At 38.6% G+C, this 27,793-nt stretch overlaps 2 protein-coding genes across 6 annotated transcripts in view; one reads left to right on the top strand and one right to left on the bottom strand.

Moving 5' to 3' along the window:
• The window catches only part of LOC105473622 (AT-rich interaction domain 4A), a 75,608-nt gene extending 58,278 nt beyond the window's left edge, over window positions 1-17,330 (top strand). For 3 of the 4 annotated variants that reach the window (XM_011727489.2, XM_011727490.2, XM_071100105.1), the window contains 7 exons: window positions 2,711-2,795; window positions 4,480-4,681; window positions 7,769-8,899; window positions 9,107-9,211; window positions 9,617-9,823; window positions 10,448-10,594; window positions 15,483-17,330. In XM_011727489.2, coding sequence (XP_011725791.1) covers window positions 2,711-2,795; window positions 4,480-4,681; window positions 7,769-8,899; window positions 9,107-9,211; window positions 9,617-9,823; window positions 10,448-10,594; window positions 15,483-15,586 — 1,981 coding nt within the window. In that variant the 3' untranslated portion in view covers window positions 15,587-17,330. The remainder of the gene's footprint in view (window positions 1-2,710; window positions 2,796-4,479; window positions 4,682-7,768; window positions 8,900-9,106; window positions 9,212-9,616; window positions 9,824-10,447; window positions 10,595-15,482) is intronic. The other variant, XM_011727491.2, reaches the window with a different exon arrangement.
• Window positions 1-27,793, bottom strand: part of LOC105473619 (translocase of inner mitochondrial membrane 9) — a 61,602-nt gene that overhangs the window by 2,668 nt on the left and 31,141 nt on the right. Inside the window, exons 8-9 of one of the 2 annotated variants that reach the window (XR_011625839.1) lie at window positions 23,324-23,493; window positions 13,526-13,654 (exon numbers count right to left, since the gene is read on the bottom strand). The gene's annotated coding sequence lies outside the window, so the exon portion shown is untranslated. Of the gene's footprint in view, window positions 1-13,478; window positions 13,655-23,323; window positions 23,494-27,793 lie in introns of those variants that run through there. The other variant, XR_011625838.1, reaches the window with a different exon arrangement.

Here is a 27,793-nt window from a genome sequence, read left to right as displayed (position 1 = left end):
GTACAGATATTTAAAGGCCTAGTACAATGCTCATAGCCAGTCCCATTTTAGAAACTAGATACTGGGTTAATGAGGTGAGAGATCGTTTTCAAATCATAGTACAGGTAGTTCCTAACTTACAGTGGTTCAACTTCAATATTTTTTAATTTAAAATGGTTCAAAAGCTATATGCATTCAGTAGAAGCCATACTTAGAAGTTTGATTTTTTTTTTTTTTTTTTTTTTAAGACGGAGTCTTGCTTTTTCACCAGGCTGGAGTGCAGTGGTGCGATCTGGGCTCACTGCAACCTCCGCCTCCTGGGTTCAAGCGATTCTCCTGCCTCAGCATCCCCAGCCTCCCAAGTAGCTGGGATTAAAGATGCATGCCACCACGTGCAGCTAATTTTTGTATTTTTAGTAGAGATGGGGTTTCGCCATGTTGGCCAGGATGGTCTCGATCTCTTGACCTTGTGATCCACCCGCATCGGCCTCCCAAAGTGCTGGGATTACAGGCGTGAGCCACTGTACCCGGCCTGAATTTTGATTTTTTTTTTTACTGATCTAGTGATATGCAGTATGATACTCTCTCATCAGACTGTGCAGTGGTGGCAAGCCACATCAAGCAGCGAAGAAACCATGAGACTAATCAACCAATATTGTACAGCGTATTCAATAAATTACATGAGATATTTTAGACTTTATTACAGAATAGACTTCGTGTTAGATGATTTTGGTCAACTGTAGGCTAATATAAGTGTTCTGAGCATGTTTAAGGTAGGCTAAGCTAAGCTGTGATGTTCAGTAGGCTAGATGTATTAAACGCATTTTTCGACTTACGATATTTTCAGTTTGTGATGAGTTTATCAGGACATAATGGCATCATAAGTAAAGGAGCATCTGTATAGGTAGTCATGGTACCATGTCAGCTGAAATACATGCATACAGGAACCATGTCCTTACTTTGTACATCTCCATGGTAGCTGGTTTACAAAGCAAGAATATCGTTTCCAGATACATGAGTTTCTATTAACACGCTACAGTCTAAAGCAAGTTTGTCCAACCCGTGGCCCACAGGCCATATGCAGCCCGGGATGGCCTTGAATGTGGCTCAACATAAATTCATAAACTTTCTTAAAACATGAGAGTTTTTTTGTTTGTGTGGGTTTTTTTTCTTTTTCTTTTTCCTTTTTCTTTTTCTTTTTTTTTTTTTTTTTCTCATCAGCTATCGTTAGTGTTATTTTATGTGTGGCCCAAGACAATTCTTCTTCCAGTGTGACCCAGAGAAGCCAAAAGATTGGGCACTCCTGGTCTAAAGCAAGGACTGCCTGTAGTTTCTTCAATTAAGTATACATATTTTTAGATTTTGACTTAATTCTATAAATACTTGTATATTTATATAATGTAAAAACTGTTATTTAGTTCCAGAAAACTTAATTTCTTATTTGCCCCTGATTAGTCACTTGGACTATAGACATTCAGCAGTGATAGTAATCATTTGAGAAGGCCAGGTGCAGTGGCTCATACCTATAATCCTAGCACTTTGGGAGGCTGAGGTGGGCAGATCACTTGAGCTCTGAAATTCAAGACCAGCCTGGGCAACATGGCAAAACCCCCGTCTCTATAAAAAATACAAAAATTAGCTTGATGCAATGGTGTACACCGATGGTCTCAGCTACTCAGGAGGCTGAGGTGGGAGGATCATCTGAGCCCAGGGGATCATGCCTCTGCACTCCATCCTGGCAACAGAGTGAGACCCTCTTTCAAAAAAATTGCTGGATCCAGTGGCTCACCCCTGTAATGCCAGCCCTTTGGGAGGCCAAGGTGAGCAGATCACCTGAGGTCAGGAGTTCAAGACCAGCCTGGTCAACATGGCGAAACCCCGTCTCTACGAAAAATAAAAAATTAGCTGGGTGTGGTGGGCACCTGTAATCCCAGATACTCCGGAGGCTGAGGCATAAGAATCACTTGAACCCAGGAGGCAGAGGTTGCAGTGAGCCAAGATGGCACCATTGCATGCCAGTCTGGGCAACAATATTGAAACTGTCCCCCAGAAAATTAAATTAAAAATAAATTTAAAAATAAAAATTTTAAGTAAAAGTTTAGGGGAAATGAGTTTTCAACTTGAGCTAAACAGAATAAACTTAGATAAAGGAGGTGAAATACAGATATCTCTAAAAAATTTCAGAGTCCTAAAGGCAATGTAGTTCAGAAGAAAATTTTATTGGAAATACTAGACTAGAGACTAATTTTTTATATTTTTACTAGAGACTAGAGAGAGTGTTGAGGAAGAAAAGGAAGTTGAAATGGACTTCATAAAATAACCTGAAACTGATCACCTTGCAAATCTGAATTTATCTGACTAGCTTTCTATTATTCATTCAATAGAGCGAATTCTAGTGCAGAATCTGATTATAAGCTCAGGTCTGTAAAAGCTGTAGAAAACAAAGCAGTTCAGATTGTCTTGAATCTAGAGTTTGCTTTCCAAGACCTCCTTCTAAACCTGTTAACTCTTAAATCCTCTTGCCTTTCCCTAGTGGTTATGCAAAATACCTAGTACAGTTACTGGCACATGTTACCAGCAAACCAGCCCCTGTGCCCTTCATATTCTTGCCAACACTAAGAACAAACTATTTAGTCTGTCTCACTGTTGTTTTTGTTTGGTGAAAACATTTCAAAAAGGTTATAATTTATAAAGTTTGTACATATTCTTTTTTTTTTTTTTTTTTTTTAAGGTATGATGAGTGGGTGAAGGCTGACAGGATAATCTGGCCTTTGGACAAAGGTGGACCAAAGAAAAAACAGAAGAAAAAAGCAAAAGTATGTTTGTAGATTTATGTCCCTTATAATATGTATAGGAATTATTCAAATTGTATTGTGTGTTTTTTAAGACTTCTTAGTTTTAGGTTTATACCAAGATTGAGAACAAGGTATATAGACCTTCCATATACATGCATAGTCTCTGCCCCATACATGCATAGTCTTCCCAAATTATCAACATCCCCCACCAGAGTGGGGTATTTGTTACAACTGATATGCCTACATTGACACATTATTGTCACCCAGAGTACATCGTTTACATTAGGGTTCACTGTTGGTGGTGTGTATTCTATGGATTTTGACAAATATATAATGACATGGATCCACCACTATAGTATCATATAGAGTAACTTTACTGCCCTAAAAGTCCTTTATGTTCTGTTTATTCTTACCCCCACCCCAACCCCTGACAACTACTGACATTTTACTCTCTCCATCGTTTTTTCCATTTCGAGAATATCATATAATTGGAATCATACACCATATAGCCTTTTTAGATTGGCTTCTTTTGCTTAGTAATATGCATATACAATATTGTGTTTGTCTAATAAATCTTCTTATTGTAATAATCATCTTGGCCGGGTGTGGTGGCTCACGCCTGTAATCCCAGCACTTTGGGAGTCTGAGGCGGGCAGATCACGAGGTCAGGAGATCAAGACCATCCTGGCTAACACAGTGAAACTCCGTCTCTACTAAAAATACAAAAAATTAGCCAGGCGTGGTGGTAGGCACCTGTAGTCCCAGCTACTCAGAAGGCTGAGGCAGGAGAATGGCGTGAACCCGGGAGGCGGAGCTTGCAGTGAGCCGATATCGCGCCACTGCACTCCAGCCTGGGCAACAGAGCAAGACTCTGTCTCAAAAAAAAAAAAAAAAAATCTTGATTCTTGAAAGTTAATTGTGATTTTTTCTTTATAACCCAGGAGCTTAAAAGTAACACATTACCACATTGTTTCGGCAAAGGTGAAAACCAGCAACCCTTAGGACATGACTTTCAAACTCATATTCCAGTAGAGGCTTTATAGGAGAAGGATAAAGTAGGACTAACCGTGAGAAATGAGAGGACACATTCCTCATTTAGACAGAATGGAACTAACCACTCTGCTGTGGGAATGCAGACCCAGGGTTGCCAGATTTTAGGATTTTTCAAGACCACTATATTTCTTAAAATGTGAAATTTGACTTTTAAATGCTAGAAGCCAATACTAAAATTTTAAAACACATATATACTGGCCAGTTGTACCCTCACCCACACCCTCAGTTGTCAAGCTTTGCTGTAGAGATTTGCCCATGGTTTTGTCTACTGGATGATAGGTATCTTTCCTTTCTGCAGGGGATAGTAGGGAACAGTGGGGAGTGCTGAATGGTTGTATAGCCTTCTAATGCTGACCATCACAATATAATTCCAGTATTACAAATTGTACAATATTGTATTTATGTAAATACAAAATACGTTAGAAATTCAGAAGTGGAGGATTATATACCAATTTCAGTGACACTAATGTTAATAAGTGCCGATAACCTCTCAGACCAGCCAGAAAACTCTTGATCCTTCTATAAGCACAGACTAGGAAGTGACATATAAAATATCAAACCTTTTTTGAGATGTAGTTTTCTTTGGATAAGTAGAATGTTCATTTTTCATAAAGCATTGGCCCTTCTCATACATTTTGTTGTTGTTGCCCAGAATAAAGAAGATAGTGAAAAGGACGAAAAGAGAGATGAGGAGAGGCAGAAGTCAAAACGGGGACGACCTCCTTTAAAATCAACCCTTTCATCAAACATGCCGTATGGCTTATCTAAGACAGCAAACAGTGAAGGAAAATCAGGTACCAGAAGTGCTCGCAGCAGTATACCAGACAGCTCACCTCTGTCAAATGGAATGGAAGGTGCTCGATTTTGAGGATGGCTGACTTTAAAAAAAAAATAACATAAATAATAAAACTTCCATTGTGTGAAATATTCACAGTACAGGTTGAGTATCCCTTGCCCAAAATGCTTGGGACTAGAAGTGTTTTGGATTTTTGGATTTTTTTTTTTTATTATTTTTGAATATTGCATGTACATAATGAGCTATCCTGGGGATAGGACCCAAGTCTAAACATGACAATTAGTGCTTCATACACACCTTATACACATAGCCTGAAAGTAATTTTATACCATATTTTTAATAGTTTTGTTCATGAAATAAAGATTGTGTACTTTGAACCATCAGAAATCAAAGGTATAACTGTCTCAGCCACTCATGTGAACAGTCTGTGATTGTTTGGCATCACTGTTATTCTTGACTCTGAATTTATATGCCACCTACTGATAAGTAATTTTCTTACACATAATTACATAACAGTAAAATATATGACTTACAATTAATACAGTGGAAAAATAGTGTGTGTGAGGAAACTAAGCAGCGAGGTAGCATCATCAGAATATCTGTATTGGCTGCTAAACAACACTGACAACAAACAGCAGGCTTTCAATCTCCACCTACGATGCTGTGTTTTCATTAAAAGGTTACCTGTACACTAGCCTGGGGCTGCCGAAGACAGTTGTGCACCTGTGTTTGGATGCAGTCTGTCCCATGAGGTCAGGTGTGGAATTTTCTACTTGGGGCATCATGTTGGTGCCCAAAAAGTTTGGAATTTGGAGCATTTTGGATTTCAGGTTTTTGGACTAGGGGTGTTCAACCTGTAAATCACCTAGGTTTTTAATCTCATATGATTGAAACTATAAAATTTGATTTGAAGAAAATATTTTGCTGTATCATTTTTATTTGAAATTTAGTGATGTTTTCATTTAGGAGTACTTTTTCTCATAAATATCTTAAAAATAATATATTTTAATAGAAGGTGAATTGACAATCCATGCATCCTAATGTGTGCTACACTTTCCCTCAAAGCCTGTACCAGTGTCTCCTATAAATTCAGTGCTGTTCACCTCGGATCTTTCAGCAAAGCTGAAATGTGGTTCTAAGAGAACACAGACTATTGTGGTACAGGCATGTTTTATAATGAGTATAGGTGAACATATTTTATTCTGCTTGTACTCATTTTCCCCACTTTTCTACCTCTGTATACTTTTAAATGTAATTAAGAAATTATAGGCTGAGCGCAGTGGTTCATGCCTGTAATCCAGCACCTTGGGAGGCTGAGGCAGAAGGATCACTTGAGCCCAGGAGTTCCAGACCAGCCATGACAATATAGTGAGACTCCATCTTTACGAAAAAAATTTAAAAATTTAGCCCGGCGTGGTGGTGTGCACCTGTGGTCCCAGCTACTCAGAAGGCTGAGGTGGGAGGATTGCTTGACTCTGGGAGGTCAAGGCTACAGCAAGTGTAATCATAGCATTGCACTCCACCCTGGGTAGCAGAGCGAGACCCTACCTCACTCTGTCACCCAGGCTGGAGTGTAGTGGCGCAATCTCAGCTCCCTGCAACCTCCACCTCCTGGGTTCAAGCAGTTTTCCCGCCTCAGCCTCCCAAGTAGCTGGGACCACAGGTGTGCACCACCATACCTGGCTGATTTTTGTATTTTTAGTAGCAACAGGGTTTTACTATGTTAACCAGGCTGGTCTCGCACTCTTGACTTCAAGTGATCTACCCGCCTCAGCCTCCTAAAGTGCTGGAATTACAGGCATGAGCCACTGTGCCCAGACCCGAAAAAAGAAATTTTAAATGGTTGTCTTACATAAAAATTTCTCTTCTTTCAAGAAAAAAGCTATACTGAACTACATGTTTGCTATTAGTACCTGTGGTGCTTGTGTGCAAATTATAAAAGGACATCCTTCCTCTTTACTGCCATCTGCTGACAAACGAAAGATGTCCACAAAGTGAAAGGTACCTAGACGGCATAACTGTGTTTAGTGTCCAGTCTACAAAACTACATACCAGCCTTATTAAACTACCACTGAAAGGGATTTTTTAAAACATGAAAATGAATTCTACATTCTGTTTATGATAAAACCACAAAATAAAATTGTATACACCTTTTCACTTAAAAATTCATTTTTGCAGTTTTGAACTTCTTGAGGATATGAGCACCATGTGGACAAGATTTTTATATTTTTTAGATCCTATACAGTCTTAGAACCCTACTTTATTATTTTACAAGTTCCCTTACTTACAGGGAATAATTTTTGTTTCCTGTACTTTCTTGTTTGTTAAGAATATTTAAAGTTTTGAGTCCAGTTGCCCATTTTAAAAACTTTTCTTGCTGGGCGCCATGGCTCATGCCTGTAATCCCAGCACTTTGGGAGGCTGACACAGGCGGATCACTTGAGGTCAGGAGTTTGAGACCAGCCTGGCCAACATGACAAAACCCCGTCTCTACTAAAAATACAAAAATTAGCCGGGCGTGGTGGCCCGTGCCTATCCCAGCTCCTCAGGAGGCTGAGGCAGGAGAATGGCATGAACCTGGGAGGCAGAGCTTGCAGTGAGCCAAGATCACGCCACTGCACTCCAGCCTGGGCGACCGAGTGAGACTGTGTCTTAAAAAGAAAAAAGAAAGAAAAGGAAAGGAAAGAAAAAAAACTTTTCTTTCCACAATTATTTTAAGTAGAATGTCATATTCCTTTCTTAGGATACAAAATGCCCATCACATGTCCCTCCTAGATACTATCTCAAACCACTTAACAAATTAACTTCATGTCTAGGATGTCTAGGTACTGATCCTTTGATGTTTTTTTAAGGACTCTTGTACCTAAATATGATACTGGGGAATATTGCAAAATAGCTTTTCATGTAGATTTGAGTTAGTAATACGCAATATAATATATTTTTACTTGGCGCTTAATGTAGTTTCCCCTCCCCCTCAAATTCTTGGCACAAATGTTATGATTTGTTTTATATCAGAACTTTCTACAGGGAGGTATTCAGAGGTACATGATTAATATTTTTATTGTTATTTTTGGTAAGATTTTTATTATAAAATTACATTGGTAATATAAAAACCTGCATAATATAATAATATTTCCTCTTACAGACTCTTGTTCATCTGATAGTGAAACAGAAGATGCTTTAGAAAAGAATCTAATAAATGAAGAACTTTCTCTTAAAGATGAACTAGAAAAAAATGAAAATTTGAATGATGATAAGCTAGATGAAGAAAATCCAAAGATTTCTGCACACATATTAAAAGAAAATGATAGGACTCAGCTGCAGCCTTTAGAAACCCTGAAGTTAGAAGTTGGAGAGAATGAACAAATAGTACAGATTTTTGGAAACAAAATGGAACAAGCAGAAGAAGTTAAGAAAGAAGCCGAAAAATCTCCAAAAGGAAAGGGAAGACGAAGCAAGACAAAAGATCTTTCTTTAGAAATTATAAAGATTTCATCATTTGGCCAGAATGAAGCAGGAAGTGAACCTCATATAGAGGCTCGTAGTCTTGAATTGTCTTCATTAGATAATAAAAACTTCTCTTCTGCTACAGAAGATGAAATTGACCAATGTGTGAAAGAAAAGAAGTTGAAACGGAAAATACTAGGACAATCATCACCAGAGAAAAAAATAAGAATTGAGAATGGAATGGAAATGACAACTACTGTATCTCAAGAAAGGACCAGTGATTGTATTGGATCTGAGGGAATGAAAAAGTTAAATTTTGAACAGCACTTTGAAAGAGAAAATGAAGGAATGCCATCATTGATAGCAGAGTCAAACCAATGCATCCAACAACTGACTAATGAAAGATTTGATAGTCCAGCTGAAGAAACTGTAAATATTCCACTAAAAGAAGATGAGGATGCAATGCCTCTGATTGGGCCTGAAACCTTGGTTTGCCATGAAGTAGATTTGGATGATTTGGATGAAAAGGATAAGACCAGCATTGAGGATGTAGCAGTTGAAAGCTCTGAGTCTAATTCTCTTGTTTCTATTCCACCTGCCCTACCTCCTGTAGTCCAACATAACTTTTCAGTAGCTTCACCACTTACTCTTAGTCAAGATGAGTCTCGAAGCGTAAAAAGTGAGAGTGATATAACGATTGAAGTTGATAGTATTGCTGAAGAATCTCAAGAAGGTCTCTGTGAGAGGGAATCGGCAAATGGATTTGAAACTAATGTTGCCTCTGGTACCTGTAGTATAATTGTACAAGAGAGAGAGAGCAGAGAGAAGGGTAAGGACTTTCTAGGGAAAAGTTAGTGTTTATATGAAAACCAAAAATTAAAACTGTTGAGTTTTAGGTACTGTTGATCTGTAAAGTAGTTTCTTTTTCTTTTCTCTCTTCTTAAAAAAAGAAATGTCAGTGTAGTCTGTTGAATAAATATACTTCCTCTTGGGTTTTTTTTTTTTTTTTCACGTTCCCTTTTTCACCTTATTTCAGGTCAGAAAAGACCAAGTGATGGCAATAGTGGATTAATGGCAAAAAAGCAAAAGCGTACCCCAAAGCGAACAAATGCTGCAGCCAAAAATGAAAAGAATGGAACAGGTTGGTGTTATTCAATGCTAGCTTTAGTCTTATAGTGTTAGTATTTTTAGCAGTTTGTTGGCTTGTTTTAAACATAAATGGAGCAATACTATATTGTTTTATAACTTTGCATTTTCATTTAACAGTATTATACTAGATATTTTGCCATTTTTATTCTTATGAACTCTAGCTCATTCTTTTTAACAACTTTAGGAAAGTATTAAAAAGTTTATCATTTTTAACCATTTCTCTGTTGGTGAGCATTTAGGTTTTGTTTTTTTTTTTATACTGTTATAAACTTTGTGCATTTGTGCACATATTTCTGTAGGTAGGATACCAAGAAATGTAATTGTTAGGTCTGTTGCATTTTGATATTTAAGAATTTTATCATTTATAATCTGAGTTAACCTTTTTCATTATTTATAGGACAAAGCAGTGATAGTGAAGATCTTCCTGTCCTAGACAATTCAAGTAAATGTACCCCAGTAAAGCATCTTAATGTATCTAAGCCACAGAAACTTGCACGATCTCCTGCAAGAATATCCCCACACATCAAAGATGGAGAGAAAGATAAACACAGAGAAAAACATCCAAATTCATCCCCTAGGACATATAAATGGAGCTTTCAACTCAGTAAGAAGCTTATTGAAAACTTGATAAATGAATACCGTAAAGTGGAATATATCTTAAAATATCAACTTGGATTAATGTTAATAAGGAATAATGATTAACTATTTAGATATTCCAAATATTGCCTTAGCAATAATCACTACATGTTGTCTTAAGTATAAATCTGTGTCTTTTCATAAAATTAACTTGATAAATACTGACTTACAGGAAGGTCTCCATTAAGAAGACATGTATGATTTATATAAATCAGTGAAACTGAAGTGCCCTTTGTAGCACTAACTACTGTATAACTAGTAGTAGTGAAGAAAATGCCAATACAGGGAAACTATTCTGATAACTATAATTATAGATAGGTCAGGGTTGGTTTGTGTTGATGTTTTCTTATGTTTTTCTGATCATTTAAGTAATAAATGTTTAGTATAGAACATTTGGGATCTAAAAATAATTCTTAATCATGAATTTAATTCACATCTTCCCTGTTTACAATCTTATTTAGCTTACTGTACTAGGTTTTAATAAACTAAAGCTTTTGTTGATTTATGAGTTAGATTCTGTTTGATAGAACTGCCATCATTTTTCTCAAAGAATTATTTTAAAATGCAAATTAACTTTTTCTCCCCCTTTTAGATGAATTAGATAATATGAACAGTACGGAGAGAATCTCATTTCTCCAAGAAAAACTACAGGAAATCAGAAAATACTATATGTCTTTGAAGTCTGAAGTTGCAACCATAGACAGGAGGAGAAAAAGATTAAAAAAGAAAGACAGGGAAGGTAATTTTATTATAATTTTTCTCCTCTTATATTTCAAAACTATATCCTATCATTTTAGAAGATTTAAATTTGATACTCATTGAATATAGCACACATTCATTAATTGCTGTTTTTAAATTCCTAGTGTTTTCTTTTGTTGAAAGGAGTAGGTCAGCAACTGAGTTAATCAGAATGACACCCTTAAAAGGGAGTATGAACTGTCTTTCAAAATGTGTGGTTGTACTAAATGTGATGGATTCTCAGGTAGAGCATACTCCTTCTGAAATTCACTCTTTGCTCAAACATTTATTGGCACCTATTAATAGGCACTGTATTTATTATGGGGTTCACCAAAATGAATGAATCATAAGGCTTATTCTCAAGGAAATTATCTTGTTGGGATTAGAAATCATTCCCTAAACAACTAAAAGATAAGATAGTGCCACCCAGCAACTTTAATGAGCATGTGCTGTGCGCCAGGCACTGCCAGGTGGTGGAAGTGCAGAAATGAGTTAGACACAGATTTTCATCTCAGAGATCTTAACATCTAGTGGAACAATGTGTGCCCTAAGAATGATATTAGCAAGTATAGGAGTTAGTGGAAGGAGAGGTTACTTTGGAGCAATCACAGAGAGGGAGTAGTGTCTGAGCTAGCCCTTCGGGGGTTATAGGATTAACTTCTAGTTAAACATGAACATATCCATATACAATCCATCCCCAAGCCCTGTTAAAATAACAGTAAAGGAAATTAAGAGCCCTAAACTCAAAAGGACGAGAGAATGACCACAGCAGACAAGAAATGTCAACAGTATATCTTTTGGAAGCTGCATAACTGATGGACTACTGTAACTCTCCTAGCAGATGAGATACTGCTGAAACTAAGCTTGCTTGTCCTCATAGTGAGACAAAACAACAAGAAGGAAGACAATTCATACCATGTAACCCCAGAAAAGCCCTCAGAAGGGATATGGGACAATGCTGAGAAATGGGATTGGTTGAAAATGAAAGGAGAAATTGGATCTCCTCTTCCCATCAGTGAAGCAAGTCTACCTCACCCCCAACTCAAGCAGAAAATAGATTAACTTAACAGAGAATGAGGAAATCAGTAGGCTTGTAGACTTGGGGGCACCAGCCACAGCTGAGGGTAATGATTAAGTGCTAAGCCAAAATAGTGGATGGAGTGAAAGTTTGCATACTGAATAGTTAGATTGCTGTGCCTCTTCGTTAGAAGAGGCCTAGTCCTTTTGGCTTCCTGAAAGCTGGCAGCCAAGCTTATGCTTATTCCTGGGAGGAGACTGGAAGATTCTTCTAAAGAAAATGACCAGCCCAAGAAAAATTACCTACTATTTGGATATTCCTGAAACAAAAATCAAGATCCTTGCCAATCACTACATGTGTACTGTCCATATTTAAAAGCCCTGATGCTCATACACAGCTTTCAGTCAGCTTTTTAATGTTAAATATGGAAGCCACATGACCAGACATTTGAGGAAAACCCCTACATAAAGGCAGAAGCCAAAGTTAAAAAAAAGGAACTGGAAAAAAACAGATAATATACCATATTTAAAAAAAAAACACACACAACTATTCTTAATAGTTAATCCAAGTTGAGTATCCTTTATTTGAAATGCTTGGGTCTAGAAGTGTTTGGGTTTTTTATTTTTTCAGATTTTGGAATATTTGTACATAATGAAATATCTTGGTAATGGGACCCAGGTCTAAACACAAAATTCATTTATGTTTCATAGACACTTGATACACATAGCCTGAAGGTAATTTTATATAATACTTTAAATAATTTTGTGCATGAAACAAAGTTTGTGGTAAGTGCTTATGTGTGGAATTTTCCACTTGTGGCATCACATTGATGCTCAAAAGTTTCAGATTTTGGATTTTGGGATTAGGGATGTTCGATTTGTATCCAGAGGTAAAGGGAAAGATACTGCTACCTTGAAACAAAAGCATAGTAACTATTTTAAAAATTGAGAGAACAAGAAGGATATCTTTAAAATATGATAGCAGGAATTTAGAAAAATTAATAAGGCAGTAAAGCCGAAGAAATTCCACTAGAGGGTCAAAAAGACAATAGGAGAGAAGAAATAATAGAAATATGGAAATTGGTGAGGAGCTCCAACTTCTGAATCATAGAATTTCTAGAAGGAGAGTTGAATAAACAAGAGGAAGTTGTCATCAGAGAAATAGTTTTAAAATTCTAGAACTGAAGGATGTGAGTTAGAAAACTGAAAGGACTCACTGTGCCCTCTATAAATAATGGGGGTGAAAATCACCAAAGCATATGAAATTTCAGAATCCTGTGGATAAAGAGTAGATTCTAGGCCTGGCATGGTGGCTCATGCCTGTAATCCCAGCATTTTGGGAGGCAGAGGCAGGTAGATCACTGGAGGCCGGGAGTTTAAGACGAACCTGGCCAACATGACAAAACCCCATCTCTACTAAAACTACAAAAGTCAGCTGGGCGTGGTGGCAGATGCCTGTAATCCCAGCCACTCAGGAGGCTGAGGTTTGAGAATCACTTGAACCCGGAAGCAGAGGCTGCTGTGAGCGCTGAGATCGCGCCAGTGCACTCCAGCCTGGGTGACAGAGTGAGACTCTGCCTCAAAAAAAAACAAAAAGTAGATTCAAAAAATTTACCATATAAAGATACATATATAAAAAGAAATGGATCTCAGAACAGCATCAAGAGTCTTAAGTCTGATTTCTCAGTGGTAGTACTAGACACTAGAAGCCAAGCTAAGAAGACATGGGATCTGGCAAACAAGGAATCCTACGTAGGAAAATAGAGAAGGAATATCTGAAGGTGATGGTGAATGGAAGCTGTAGGATGACCACTGCATAGCAGACCTAGAAAGCAACTATTCAGGAGTAGGATGGAACAGGAGGGGAAAGCTCCAGAAGGGATATCTCTTAAAAAACAAATAAAAGGTAAATTACCTGATAGAGTTCATCATGTTGAGAGAAGTTTTCCGCCTCTAGTAGAGATTTAGAGGATGACTTTGTGGTAGAGTGACCTGTCATGTGTGGTCTTGACCATTGTGCTCCAAGTCCAGCAGTTTTTAATTCCTACAAATAGGAACAGGGTGGAGCAAATGGAAAGAGATCAGACTCTCATGTTCATCCTTTTCTTTTAAAAGCTGTAAATACCAAGATGTATTTACAGAACTTTTGAATATCAAAAGACGAAAAGAACAAATTAGCAAATTAAAATTTCTTCAGAGAACCCACCACTGCTCTGGGGTCAGTTTCCTAAAGGTGACATACATTTCAGACAATTAGAATTTTTTTTTTTTTTTTTTTTTGAGACAGAGTCTTGCTCTGTCGCCCAGGCTGGGGTGCAGTGGCCGGATCTCAGCTCACTGCAACCTCCGCCTCCTGGGTTCAAGCCATTCTCCTGCCTCAGCCTCCCGAGTAGCTGGGATTACAGGTGCCTGCTACCATGCCTGGCTAATTTTTGTATTTTTAGTAGAGATGGGGTTTCACCATGTTGACCAGGCTGGTCTCCAACTCCTGACCCCTAGTAATCCACCCACCTCGACCTCCCAAAGTGTTGGGATTACAGGCGTGAGCCACAGCGCCCGGCCAAAAAGATTTTTTTATTACCATCTTTTTTTGGGGGGCAGGGGGACAGTCTGTCACCCAGACTGGAGTGCAGTGGCGTGATCACTGCTTACTGCAGCATCAGACTCCTGGGCTCAAGCGACCCTACCACCTCAGCCTCCCAAGTTACTGGTATCACAGGTGCCTGGACCACTGTTGCCTGCCACCACACCCAGCTAACTTTTTAGTTTTTTTTGTAGAGACACATTCTCACTATGTGGTTCAGGCTGGTCTCGAACCCCTGTTCTAAAGCAGTCCTCTTGCTTTGGCCTCCTAAAGTACTGAGATTATAGGCATGAGCCAACATGCCCAGCTTATTATAGTCTTTTCCCCATTTTTATTTGCTTAGGTTTTCATAATGAGTTATTAAACTGAGATTTGAGTGATTTCTGGCATATATATAAGAATTTGTTGCCTGGGCATGGGGCTCACGCTTATAATTCCAGCATTTAGGAGGCTGGAGCAGGAGGATGGCTTGAGCCCAGGAATTGGAGACCAGCCTGGGCAACATAGCAAAATCCCGTCTCTACAAAAAATTAAAAATTTAGCTGGGTGCAGTGGCGTGCACCCATAGTCTCAGCTACTTGGAAGGCTGATGCGGGAGTGTCGCTTGAGCCCCAGAAGTTGTAATGACACTTAAATAAACAAAAATTAAAACTTCAAATAAAATAGGAACAATCAGGGAAAGATTGGCAGAAGACAAGAGTTTTGCAAGGAAAGAGAAAATAAAAGCAAAGAACTTAAAAAGTGGCAAAACATCTAATGCTCAAAGTACTGATCCCTAATCTGTGTTATGTCCTCCTGGAGAAAATTACATTAAAACCATTTGAGGACTTTTTGCTTATCACACATTACTTCCGTCCTGATCTCCATGATTCTGATACCTGTCAGAGGAAATCCTCTGAGTTAAGTTAATTCTTTTATGGTCCTATGACCCATAGATAAAGCAGAAATTCCCTATGGTTCTGTGTTTATCTCAGGTTGACCTTGTTTCTGATTGAGCTAAGTTCCTTCAGGGGATCCCCCAACTAGAGGTTTAAGAGTTTTTGTCTCTTTAATCCTTATATTTTATGATGTCTTTTAAAGTGTTGAGTAGTACTTAACTGACCAAAGACTATACTTAATTGAGCCAAACAAAATTTTTGCTGACAATTTGTTACTCCTTCATGTGACATATAAGAGGCCTGTGATTAAGGTGAATAATGTTAAGAAGAATTTTATTTCTAATTTGCTGTTAGCTAGGTATCTTTGTGTAACAGTTTTTGGATCTAACATAGTTGTTTTGATTCCACAGTGTCTCATGCGGGAGCCTCCATGTCATCTGCTTCATCAGACACTGGAATGAGTCCCTCATCATCATCTCCCCCACAAAATGTACTTGCTGTAGAATGCAGGTGATAAACATTTTCTCTACCTTCCCAGCAGTTTGCTGCCATGGACATAAATCCCCAGACCCTGAATTACAACCACAGAAAGCACTCAACTGGTTTGACATTGCTAAGTATATCCTGTATACTTTTCCAGGCCGGATTGTATCTATTCCCCTCTCTCTTCTTTTTTCTTGTTGCAAAAAATAAGCTGATTAATAAGTGAAGGTTAAGCAGCCTGCCATATTTGTCATAATTTTTCCTCTTTACTTTTTTTTTCATTTGTTGTGATATAGAACAAAGGGCACTTAGCAAATTTGAATTTGTATAATAAAGCTTTCAGGTGTTATAGAAATCATAGACAAGCAAGTGCACATGATAAACATCAAAATATTACCCAGCTGAATAGTTACTGCTGCACTTTCACTAAGATGTATTTGAACACTTGGTGAGTAGGGGGTTTATGTTGTGTTTTTTTCATTATTGTTGTGTTTTTTATTTTTGTGGAAGCACTTGCTATTTAGAACTGCCAAAGTATATGTTCAGCAGTGTGCCCAGGATTAAAGGTGTAAATGGGACAAAATAAATTGTGAAAGGAAGTGTAGTTGACTGAAAACTACAGTTGTAATAAGTCTTCCACTTTTTATAGGATTTTTGAGCACACAATTATGCAAATATTTTAATGTTTATTAATGTTTACAGTGGAATTGTGAATAAGTTTTCAGTGGACTATCTTATCCCTTGACAAAAATATTTTGTCTTTTTTCTATGTAATTTCAGAGTTTTTATTTTGTTACAAAAAGACAAAAATGAAATATATAACAACAATGAAGTTATTTAACAAGATTTCTAAAGCTGAAAATTTTGTGTAAAATAAGGTATTATCTTGCAACTTGTTAAATATATTTATTCAGACATTGGATGTTGTATTTTTATGTATTTTTTAAAATATTAATAAAATTGAAAAAAAGAAAATTCTAGGTTAATTCACTCTTTGGATGACAATAGCTCTCAGCTGTCCTTTTTACAGGAGGTTGCATCCTGCAGCCTTGCCTGTGTTAAAGGGAGTCTGTCTCAGTCCGTCAAACAGTATAGAACTATAAATGGGCATCTGGATCATTAAAGTATGTCCTTGTTTAGAAACTTTGGCAGTCCTAGTATTTAAACTGTTTTGAGGATCAAATTTTTGGTTGCCCTTAAGATACTTTGTCACAGTTTTTATGTTTGCTATACTGCCGAATGAATTTATATCTCCCAAAGTTGAGATGCAACAACTAAGTAAAGCAACTATGTATGCTTTGTCTGTGAATTGTTCCACAGACTGATACATTTTGTAAATAATTCTTCCAAAATCATGTATTTAAAGCAGTTTTGCATATACATTATGTAAAAAGGTGATTTTTTAAAAGCAATTTTTAAATTCATGTTTGTACATTGAAAGGGGTTTTTTTTTTTAAAACCTCCTTTTCTGTGTTTAATATGCTGTAGAATAATAACCTAGATGCTCTAGACTGTATATCAGGATCTGATTTACAAGAAGTCAGAGCTAAACACTAGTGATGGCATAGCATTACTGAAATCATTGTTTCTTAATTTCATTTTACCACATTGTGAACTTGTGATTCAGATTCCATTTTCTCAGAGAATTAAAAACAAAAAAAGTACTCTTGTAAAATGCACTTTTCTGTCTTTTCTTTGCAAAGCAGAAGTATTTCAATGTAAAATAAAAATGGAGCTCAGTGGGCAGTATTAATAAAGGCCATGTTTTAAACATAGGCTTTATACTTTTAGTTTTATTTTAAGTGATTGCTTTTTTCCTAAGTGCTAATAACTTACAGTTGGAAAATCAGATGTCACAAAACCAAGCATTTTAGTATATTCTTCAGCCTTTACAATAAAATATTTCTACTAATTATAAAAATGAAAAAAAAAGTGTCATTTAAATCCAGCTGGACCTAGGAGGCAACCTTAGATTTATACATTAAATATTTTAATGATTTCCTTCTGTAGCAATTCAATAAATGTGAGATAAATAAGTTATCAGCTTGAGTACTGTCCCTTCTAATTGATACAAATTTGGTCATGAAGTATTGGGATGTTGCTACAGAGAACAAAACTGTGTATTCATTGAATAGATACACACTGTTAAAATCCTTTTATCTGGAAGCTGGAAAGGATTATGAAATTAAGTGAATATTGACTAAGTATGACATTTCAAATATTGAATATATTTTGAGTTTAGGTAAACTTTGAATAGATACCTCTTACATGTGACTAAGAAGGTAAAAAATATAGGCCGGGTGCGGTGGCTCACACCTGTAATCCCAGCACCTTGGGAGGCCGAGGCAGGTGGATCACAAGGTCAAGAGATCGAGACCATCCTGATCAACATGGTGAAACCCCGACTCTGCTAAAAATACAAAAATTAGCTGGGCGTGGTGGCATGCGCTTGTAATCCCAGCTACCCAGGAGGCTGAGGCAGAAGAATCACTTGAATCCGGGAGATGAAGGTTGCAGTGAGCCCAGATCGTGCCACTGCACTCCAACCTGATGACAAAGCAAGACTTTGTCTAAAAAAAAAAAAGTAAAATTATAAAGACACTCTAATATAATGGAAGTTGCCATCTATAAAATTGTTATTTAAAAGATGATGGAGCTTTCTGTTTTAATATTGCATTGCATGCTTTTATTTATTTCAATTTTTGAAACAGGGTCTTGCTCTGTCACCTAGGTTGGAGTGCAGTGGTGTGAACACAGCTCACTTCAGCCTTGACCTCCTGGGCTGAAGCGATCCTCCCACCTCAGCCTCCTGAGTAGCTGGGACTGCAGGCATGCACCATGACACCTGGCTAATTTTTAAATGTTTTGTAGAGACAGGGTCTTGCTATGTTGCCCAGGCTGGTGTTGAACTCCTGGGCTTAAGCGATCCTTCTGCCTCGGCCTCCCAAAGTGCAAGGATTATAGGCGTGAGTCATTGTGCCCAGCTGGCCATTGTGTGCTTTTATTATTTGTTATTTTGTGTTAAATTTCTAGTTTTCTTCTCTTTCAGTAAGAAAGATGGTTGCACTTAGCATATTAAAAGACTACTACATACTATGCCTTCTATGAAATTGCTTTAAGTTATGAAAATCTATGTGGATTGCCCAGTTAATTTGCTTATATACCTTTCTTTTCTTATAAGCCCTGTAATTTTTTTTTTTTTTTTTTTTGAGACAGAGTCTTGCTCTGTTGCCCAGGCTGGAATGCAGTGGTGCGATTTCCACTCACTGCAAGCTCCGCCTCCCGGGTTCATGCCATTTTCCTGCCTCAGCCTCCCAAGTAGCTGGGACTACAGGCACCTACCACCACGCCTGGCTAATTTTTTGTACTTTTAGTAGAGATGGGGTTTCACCGTGTTAGCCAGGATGTTCTCAATCTCCTGACCTCGTGATCCGCCCGCCTCAGCCTCCCAAAGTGAGCCACCGCACCCGGCCTTAAGCCCTGTAATTTAACATAGCTATCAAGATTGTGAAAGCATTCAAAGCTATATTCAACCATATATAAAACCTATTAACAGAATTCATTCATTGATGATTTATTATCTTCTATGTGCCAGGCATAAGCTTAAGGCCCAGGAGCCACAACGGTGAACAAGACAGAATAAAGTCCTTCTCTTCATGGAATGTATAATCGTGGTATAATAATATGATAGATGTAAACAGTTAACTCATGTAATTATTATTTTTTTTATTACAGTCTCTGCTTATCCAAACTCATGTAATTGTAAGTGCAGGTATAATAAGCATATGAAGTTATGGTGTGCCGTGAGATAATGATACAGAGCCCACTAGTTTGAAGGCAGGGGTGGTATGGGAAGGCTTTGCAGAGAAAGCAACAGTATAACTGAACTCCATTGAAGATTATGAATTGGCTGGGGAAGTAGAAGGAGAGCTATGGAGAGTATAGTGTTCCAAGGACATGGGGGAGGAGAGATTGGTAGAAATGGTCCAGGTAATGAGACAAGGCAAGAGTAGACCTGATACAGGATCCCAGTCAAGTAGGACTGAGAGTGGTAGGGGAACAGGAGCAAAGGGACAGGTGGTTAAGGTTTGAGCAGTTCCCTACCACTCTCAGCCCTGCTTGTCCAGAGCTGTCTCAAGAGCCACTTTTCCATGAAGCTTTTGCTGACTTCTCACTACCACCAGAATAGTGCCCTCTTCAGTCTGTGTTATTTTACGTGACAATTTACCTGATGTTTACTTGTGCATGTGTGTTTCTACCCTACTAGATGACTGAGTTCTTAAAGCCAGACGTTTGTTTTTTAGTAGAGACAGGGTTTCACCACGTTGGCCAGGCTGGTTTCAAACTCTTGACCTCAAATGATCCACCCGCCTTGGCCACCCAAAGTGCTGGGATTACAGGTGTGAGCCACCACGCCCTGCCTAAAGCCAGACATTTAAAAGAGGTGTTTAGGGTAATTTTTTTGTTTGAGACAGGGTCTTACGTTTGACTACTGTCACCCAGCCTGGAGTGAAGGGGTATGATCATGGCTCATTGCAGCCTCTATTTCCCTGGCTCAGGTGATTCTCCCACCTCAGCCTCCCAAGTAGCTGGAACTACATGCGTTCACCACTTTGCCTGGTTAATTTTTTTATATTTTTAGTAGAGACGGGGTTTCGCCATGTTCCCCAGGCTAGTCTTCGAATTCCTGGGCTCAAGCGGTCCACCTGCCTCGGCCTTCCAAAGTGCTGGGATTATAGGCGTGAGCCATCGTGCCAGCCAATGTTCTTTTCACAAAGTAATTTAAAAAAATCATTTCAAAAGTATTAAAGTAGATTTGTTTAACAGTCTGATCTGAAAATATTCCTAAATTGATGAGCTTTTTTTTCCTTTTCTCCTTGTTCCTCCTTTTCCCATTACTTTCATGTGGTTACACACAGATTTTTATCACATTAAAGGAAGAGTACAATAAGTGATGACATCCATCATTAGTGAAGGTTGGTTGACTCTTAGAATGGAGTTCGCCCTAATGAGGAATTTGTAACAAATACATGCTTAAGAGTAGAAATTTTTTTAGTTCTTTAAATTTTATTACAAAATCAAATGTTTTCCATGTTGACAAGCACAAAAAACTTCTTTTATTCATATAGCTCCATTATGTATCTCTTTAAACAGAACAAGGGCAGTGCTTATAATTTTGGTATTTGTACTTAACATAATTATGAAGCTGTCTTCATTTTGTAATCTGTGTCATGCAGAATTCATGTTGAAAAGTTCTTTTGTAAAAAGCTTAAGGAACTTCCACATAGATATAATAAATGATTACTCTGTACAAGTAATTGGATTTCTTCTCGAGGCTAAATTACATTAAGCAAGACAATCTGATTCAAGAATCCCATCATTTTAGGGTTGCCAGAGTGAGCAAATAAAAATACAGGATACCCAGTTAAATGTGAATTTCAGAAAACAGATACTTTCCTCATATAAAGATGTCCCATGTAAAAATGGTTATTTATTAAAACACACTTAGGCTGTGCATGGTGGCTCATGCCTGTAATCCCAACACTTTGGGAGGCTGAGGTGGGTGGATCACCTAAGGTTAGCAGTTCAAGACCAGCCTGGCCAACACGGCAAAACCTCATCTCTACAAAAAATACAAAAATTAGTGGAATGTGGTGGTGCATGCCTGTATTCCCAGTTACTTGGGAGGCTAAGGCAGGAGAATCACGTGAACCTGGGATGCGGAGATTGCAGTGAGCCAAGATAGTGCCACTGCATTCCAGCCTGGGCAATAGAGCAAGACTCCATCTCCAAAAAACAAAAGGCCGGGCACAGTAGCTCACGCCGGTAATCCCAGCACTTTGGGAGGCCGAGGTGGGCAGATCACAAGGTCAGGAGATTGAGACCATCCTGGCCAACATGGTGAAACTCCATCTCTACTAAAAATACAAAAATTAGTTGGGTATGGTGGCACGTGTCTATAATCCCAGCTACTTGAGAGGCTGAGGCAGGAGAATCGCTTTAACTAGGAGGTTGCAGTGAGCTGAGATCGTGCCACTGCACCCCAGCCTGGCAAGAGAGCAAGACTCCGTCTCAAAAAACAAACACAAAAACCTCAGACTTAACTGGGTATCCTGTATTTTATTCGTAAACCCTATACTAGTTGCCCTTCTGCTATAACACAAAACATACATTTATTATCCTTAAAGAACTTTTTTGGTCCCAGTTGGAGGGTAACAAATTGCTCAGGTTTTCTCTTGGTTTCCAGGAATGAATGTGCATGGGCAGCCCATCACGGATTTCTTTTTATCCAATAAGTTTTTGGGGAACAGGTGGTGGTTGGTTACATGAATAAGTTCTTTGGTGGTGATTTCTGAGATTCTGGTGCACTCATCACCTGAGCAGTGTACACTGTACCCATTGTATAGTCTTTTTTCCTTCATCCCCCTCCCACCCCTTCCCCCAAGTCCCCAAAGTCCAATGTATCATTCTTACGCCTTTGCATCCTCATAGCTTAGCTCCCCCTTACGAGTGAGAACATACAATGTTTGGTTTTCCATTCCTGAATTACTTCACTTAGAATAAGTCTCCAGGACTGCTGCAGTGGTGTACGCCTGTAATCCCAGCACTTTGGGAGGCCGAGGCAGGTGGATCACCTGAGGTCAGGAGTTCGAGACCAGCCTGGCCAACATGGTGAAACCCTGTCTATACTAAAATAAAAATTAGCCAGGTTTGGCGATGCATACCTATAATCCCAGCTACCTGGGAGGCCCAGGTGAGAGAATCACTTGAACCTGGAAGGCGGAGGTTCCACCAAGCCAAGATCACACCACCACACTCAAACGTGGGCAATAGAGCAAGACTGTGTCTCCAAAAAGGAAAAAAAAAAAAAAGAATGGTCTCCAATTCCGTCCAGGTTGCTGCGAATGCCATTATTTCATTCATTTTTATGGCTGAGTAGTATTCCATAGTATGTATGTACTACAGTTTCTTTATCCACTAGTTGACTGATAGACATTTGGGCTGGTTCCATATTTTTTGCAATTGTGCATTGTGCTGCTATAAACATGCGTGTACAAGTATCTTTCATATAATGACTTCTTTTACTCTGAGTAGATACCCAGTACTGGGATTACTGGATCAAATGGTAGTTCTACTTTTAGTTCTTTAAGGAATCTCCACACTGTTTTTCATGGTGGTTGTACTAGTTTACATTCCCATCAGCTGTGTAAAAGTGTTCCCTGTTTACCACATCCTTGCCAACATCTATTAATTTTTTTAATTTTTTGATTATGACCATTCTTGCAGGAGTGAGGTGGTATCATATTGTGTTTTGATTTGCATTTCCCTGAAAATCAATTCTAGGTTACCAACTTTTAGGTATTTCTTTGAACCTTCCATTCTTCAGCATTCTGTAGAATAAATCCATAGGAGTGGAATTACTACCAAGTCAAAAAGTATGCAAACTTCTAATGGTATTTTCTGAAACTTTTTGAGTACTGATGTGAGTATAAATTTAGAATACCTTTGTGGGGGATATTCTGGCAGTATTTACTGAGATTAAGAATGCACATATATCTGATCCAGTAATTCCACCTCCAGGAATTTATCCTATAGGTATTCTCAGCCATGTGTATAATAATATATGTTCAAGGCTATTAGTGGCAGGACTGTTTGTCATAAAAATTAGAATTAACCAAAATGGCATCTCTACAGGATACCTAAATAAATTGTGGCACACTGATAAAACAGATTGCTATGTATCTGAAAAAAGAATGAGAAAGCATACCGTATCTGTAGAAAGATAACTGATAACACTGGTTGCCTTTGGGAAGGGGAAACTGTAACTGGGGAACAGAGGTGGGAGAATTTTCATTGTAGTCATTTGTGTCCTTTATGTTTTGAACCAAAAGAAGGTATTATCCACTCAAAAATAGATTTGAAACTTCTTAAATGTCACTGAAATGAAAACATTAAAAACACAATTTTAGAATCTAAACCTTTCACTTTACATAAAAAAACTGACACAGCGGTAAAGTGATTTGTCCATGTACAAATAGTTAAGTTATAAATGACTGTATTTATAAATTCCAATAAGAAGAATCCCAGATCCCAAAGGTTCTCTTTGCCCATACCAAGGGTTGAGGATGATGTGGAGGAACTAGAACTGTCATAGCCTGCTGGTGAGAATGCAAAATTGTACAACTACTTTGGAAAATGTTGTTTTGTTTTCCTTTTGATTCAATTCAGGGAAGAGTTAACGCTTTGGAAAATTTTTGACAATTTCTTAAAAAGTTAAACATGTGACCCAGTCATTCCACTTCTGGGTACTTACCCAAGAAATGAAAACATATGTCTACATATAGCAGCTTTATAAATCACGGCAAAAATTTGAAACAACCCAAATTTCCATCAACAAGTGAATGGATAAGTAAATTGTTGCATAGCCATACAATGGAATACAACTCACCAACAAAAGGAACAAATCGATAACATAAGCAACAAAATAGATGAATCTCAAAATACTTATGTTGAGTGAAAGAAGTCAGACAAAAAGTATACACTCTGATTCCATGTATACAAAAATAGAAAATACAAACTAATGTATAGTAAAAAAATAAATCAGTGGTTCCCTGGAAACTTGGAGTGGGGTATGTGGAGGAGGTGGAATGAAAGGGAAAGATTACAAAGGGGCCTGAGGAAACCTTGGGGGTGATTCATGTGGTTTCACAGGTGAATACATATAGGAAAATTAATAAAAGTATGTACTTCTATAAAGAAATACCTGAAGATGGGGGCAAAAAAGTATATACTTCTAAATGTGTGCAGTTTGAACATTAAAGGAAAAAAACCTTCCAAAATACAAACAGCATAGGAGACATGCAAACCTAAGGCCACTGTGGTTGGCTGGTACTGAGACTAGAACTCAAGTTTAATCAAGTTGGTGATTTTTTAGCCTGGTGAATACAATGAGAGATTTCTACTTTTCGCCACCTAGGTATGTCAGGGCCCTTTTGCACTTCCTTCATTTCACTAGAAATCTTAAAATCTTCCCTTTGGCCAGGCGTGGTGGCTCAAGCCTGTAATCCCAGCACTTTGGGAGGCCGAGACGGGCGAATCACAAGGTCAGGAGATGGAGACCATCCTGGCTAACACGGTGAAACCCCCTCTCTACTAAAAAATACAAAAAACTAGCCGGGCGAGGTGGCGGGCGCCTGTAGTCCCAGCTACTCAGGAGGCTGAGGCAGGAGAATGGTATAAACCCGGGAGGCGGAGCTTGCAGTGAGCTGAGATCCAGCCACTGGACTCTAGCCTGGGTGACAGAGCGAGACTCCGTCTCAAAAAAAAAAAAAAAAAAAAAAAAAAGAAAATCGGTCAGGAAGTAGATAGGCCCAGTATATTTCTTTTCAGTGTTAAATATAAATGGAAATCCTACTTTTAACAATTTACCTAAGTCAATTTATGTACCCCTTCTCCTTTAATATCTGAGCACTTTTCACGTAACTTTTTGAAACACCAATGCTATTAAGTTGAAATTTTTACTGTAATGACTGAGGTAGTCATCACTCTTGGGTATGACCTTCATTTGTTATTAAATTCTTTCATATACCTTTAATATCCCATAGTTTTATTACGCTTTCTCTGATCCACTGTGTCTCCAGCCTCCCCATCTGTTTTCTTCTCAAGGTTCCCTCCCTCCCTCATTGCCCGTAGCAAGTTTCATCTCCTTTTAGTCTTCTCTTGGGGCACTTCCTCAAACCTTTCATTTCACTTGGCCTCTGAAGGTTCTACTGAGCTCTATCTTACTAGTAATAAAGACATAAATAAAAGATAAGGAAATTGCTGATTTCAAAACCGATTGGTCTCATGTCTAAAGACTAATTGCTGTTGTCTAAGACAGTCCTAGAAAGGACTTTACATGGAGAAATCGGTGGTTCCTTTTTTTTCATTCACTGGCTCCTTCAATGAATACTGATAGAGTGCTTTCTATATACATACACTGCTCTGGCATAGTAGCATTTTAGCACAATGGACTCAATGTAACAGTAACAATAGACTTCAAAAATAAACCATAGTTCTTTGAGGAGATCAATAAAATTGATAAACCTATATCCAGGCTGATCAGGAAATAAAGAAGAAGACATAAACTACCAGTATCAGGAATGAGGGTCGTGATCACTACATACTGTATCTATAGCTATTATAAAGATAGGGCGGCCAGGCGTGATGGCTCATGCCTGTAATCCCACCACTTTGGGAGGCTGAGGCAGGCAGATCACCTGAGGTGAGCAGAGTTTGAGACCAGCCTGGCCAACCTGGCAAAACCCCATCTCTACTAAAATTACAAAAATTAGCTGTGCATGGTGGCATGTGCCTGTAGTCCCAGCTACTTGGGAGGCTGAGGCACAAGAATCACTTGAACCCAAGAGGTGGAGGTTGCAATAAGCTGAGATGGCCCCACTGCACTCCAGCCTGGGCAACAGAGTGAGAGTCTGTCTAAAAAAAAAAAGGGGGAATATCATGTCATGAACATCTTTATGCCAATATATTTGCCAACTTAGCTGAAATAGAAAAATTCCTTGAAAGACACAGATTACCAAAGCTCACTTGAGGAGTTGATAACCTGAATGGCCCTATATCTATAAAGAAATGGAATTGATGTTAATAAAAACTTCCCACAAAATAACTCCAGATCCAGCTGGCTTCAGTAGTGAAGTCTACCAAACACTTAATGAAGGCATAATGTGATTCAAACTGAAGAAGATTGCTTCTAAGTCACTCTACAAGACCAGCATTACTATGACACTAAAACCAGACAAAGGCATTTCAAGAGAAGAAAACTAAAGACCAATATCTTTCACGAAAATACATGCAAACATTTTAAACAAAATTTCAGTAAGTAAAAGTCAACAACATATTAAAAGGATAATACAACATGGGCCAAGTGGGATTTATTCCAGGAATACAGGATTGGTTTAATATTTTTTAAAAATCAGTGAGGCATAGTGGTTCACGCCCGGCATTCCAGCATTCTGGGAGGCTGAGGAAGGAGGATCACTTGAGCCCAGGAGTTCAGGGCCAGCCTGGGCAGCATAATGAGAATGAGTCTCTACAAAAAAATTTTTTAATTAGCCAGGTGTGGTGGTGCATGTCTGTGGTCCCAGCTACCTGGGAGCCTGAGGTGGGAGGATTGCTTGAGCTCAGGAGTTCAAGGCTGCAGTGAGCTATGGTCATGCCACTGCATTCCAACCAGGGCAACAGAGTGAGACCCTGTCTCAAAAACAAAATAAAAATCAATGTAATTTACCATATTAATAAGTTAAAAAAGAAAAACCTTATGAGGCAGAAAAAACATTTGACAAAATCTATCTGTTCTCAATAAATACTCTCAACAAAGTAAGCAAGCATAGAATGGAACTTCTTCAACTGATAAAGGACACCTATGAAAAACCTATAGTTAACATCATATTTAATGATGAAAGACTGAATGTTTTTCCTCAAGTTATTGATTGATTGATTGAGATGGAGTCTCACTCTGCTGCCCAGGCTGGAGGGCAGTGGTACAATCTTGGCTTACTGCAACCTCTGCCTCCCTGGTTCAAGTGATTCTCCTGCCTTGGCCTCCCAAGTAGCTGGGATTACAGGTACCTGCCACTACGCCCTATTTTTTAGCACTACGGCTAATTTTTGTATTTTTTTTTTTTTAGAAGAGACGGGGCTTCACCATGTTGGTCAGACTGGTCTCGAACTCCTAACGTCAAGTGATCTGCCTGTCTTGGCCTCCCAAAGAGTTGGGATTACAGGCATGAGCCACCATGCAGGCCTTCCTCAAGATTAGGAATGAGACAGATACCTACTCTAACTGGCTGCTGCCTTTTTTTTTTTTTTTTTTTTGCTTTTTTTCTTTCCCTGAGACAGGGTCTGACTCTGTTACCCAGGCTGTAGTGCAGCTGTTGGATCACAGCTCACTGCAGCCTCCATCTCCTGAGCTGATGCCATCCACCCGCCTCAGCCTCCCAAGTACCTGTGAGTACAGGCCCGCGCCACCATGCCTGGCTAATTTTTGTAGTTTTTATAGTTATAGGGTCCCACTATGTTGCCCAGGCTGGGTTTGAACTCCTATGCCCAAGTAATCCTCCCATCTTGACCTCCCAAAGTGCTGAGATGACAGGCATGAGCCACTACGCCTGGCCTCTCACCACTTCCATTCAACATTGTACTAGGAGTTCTAGCCAGAGCATTCAGGTAAGAAAAAGAA

The sequence above is a fragment of the Macaca nemestrina genome, chromosome 7 (genome assembly GCF_043159975.1).
Source record: "Macaca nemestrina isolate mMacNem1 chromosome 7, mMacNem.hap1, whole genome shotgun sequence".
Taxonomy (NCBI): domain Eukaryota; kingdom Metazoa; phylum Chordata; class Mammalia; order Primates; family Cercopithecidae; genus Macaca; species Macaca nemestrina.
This window is presented reverse-complemented; position numbering and strand designations above follow the sequence as displayed.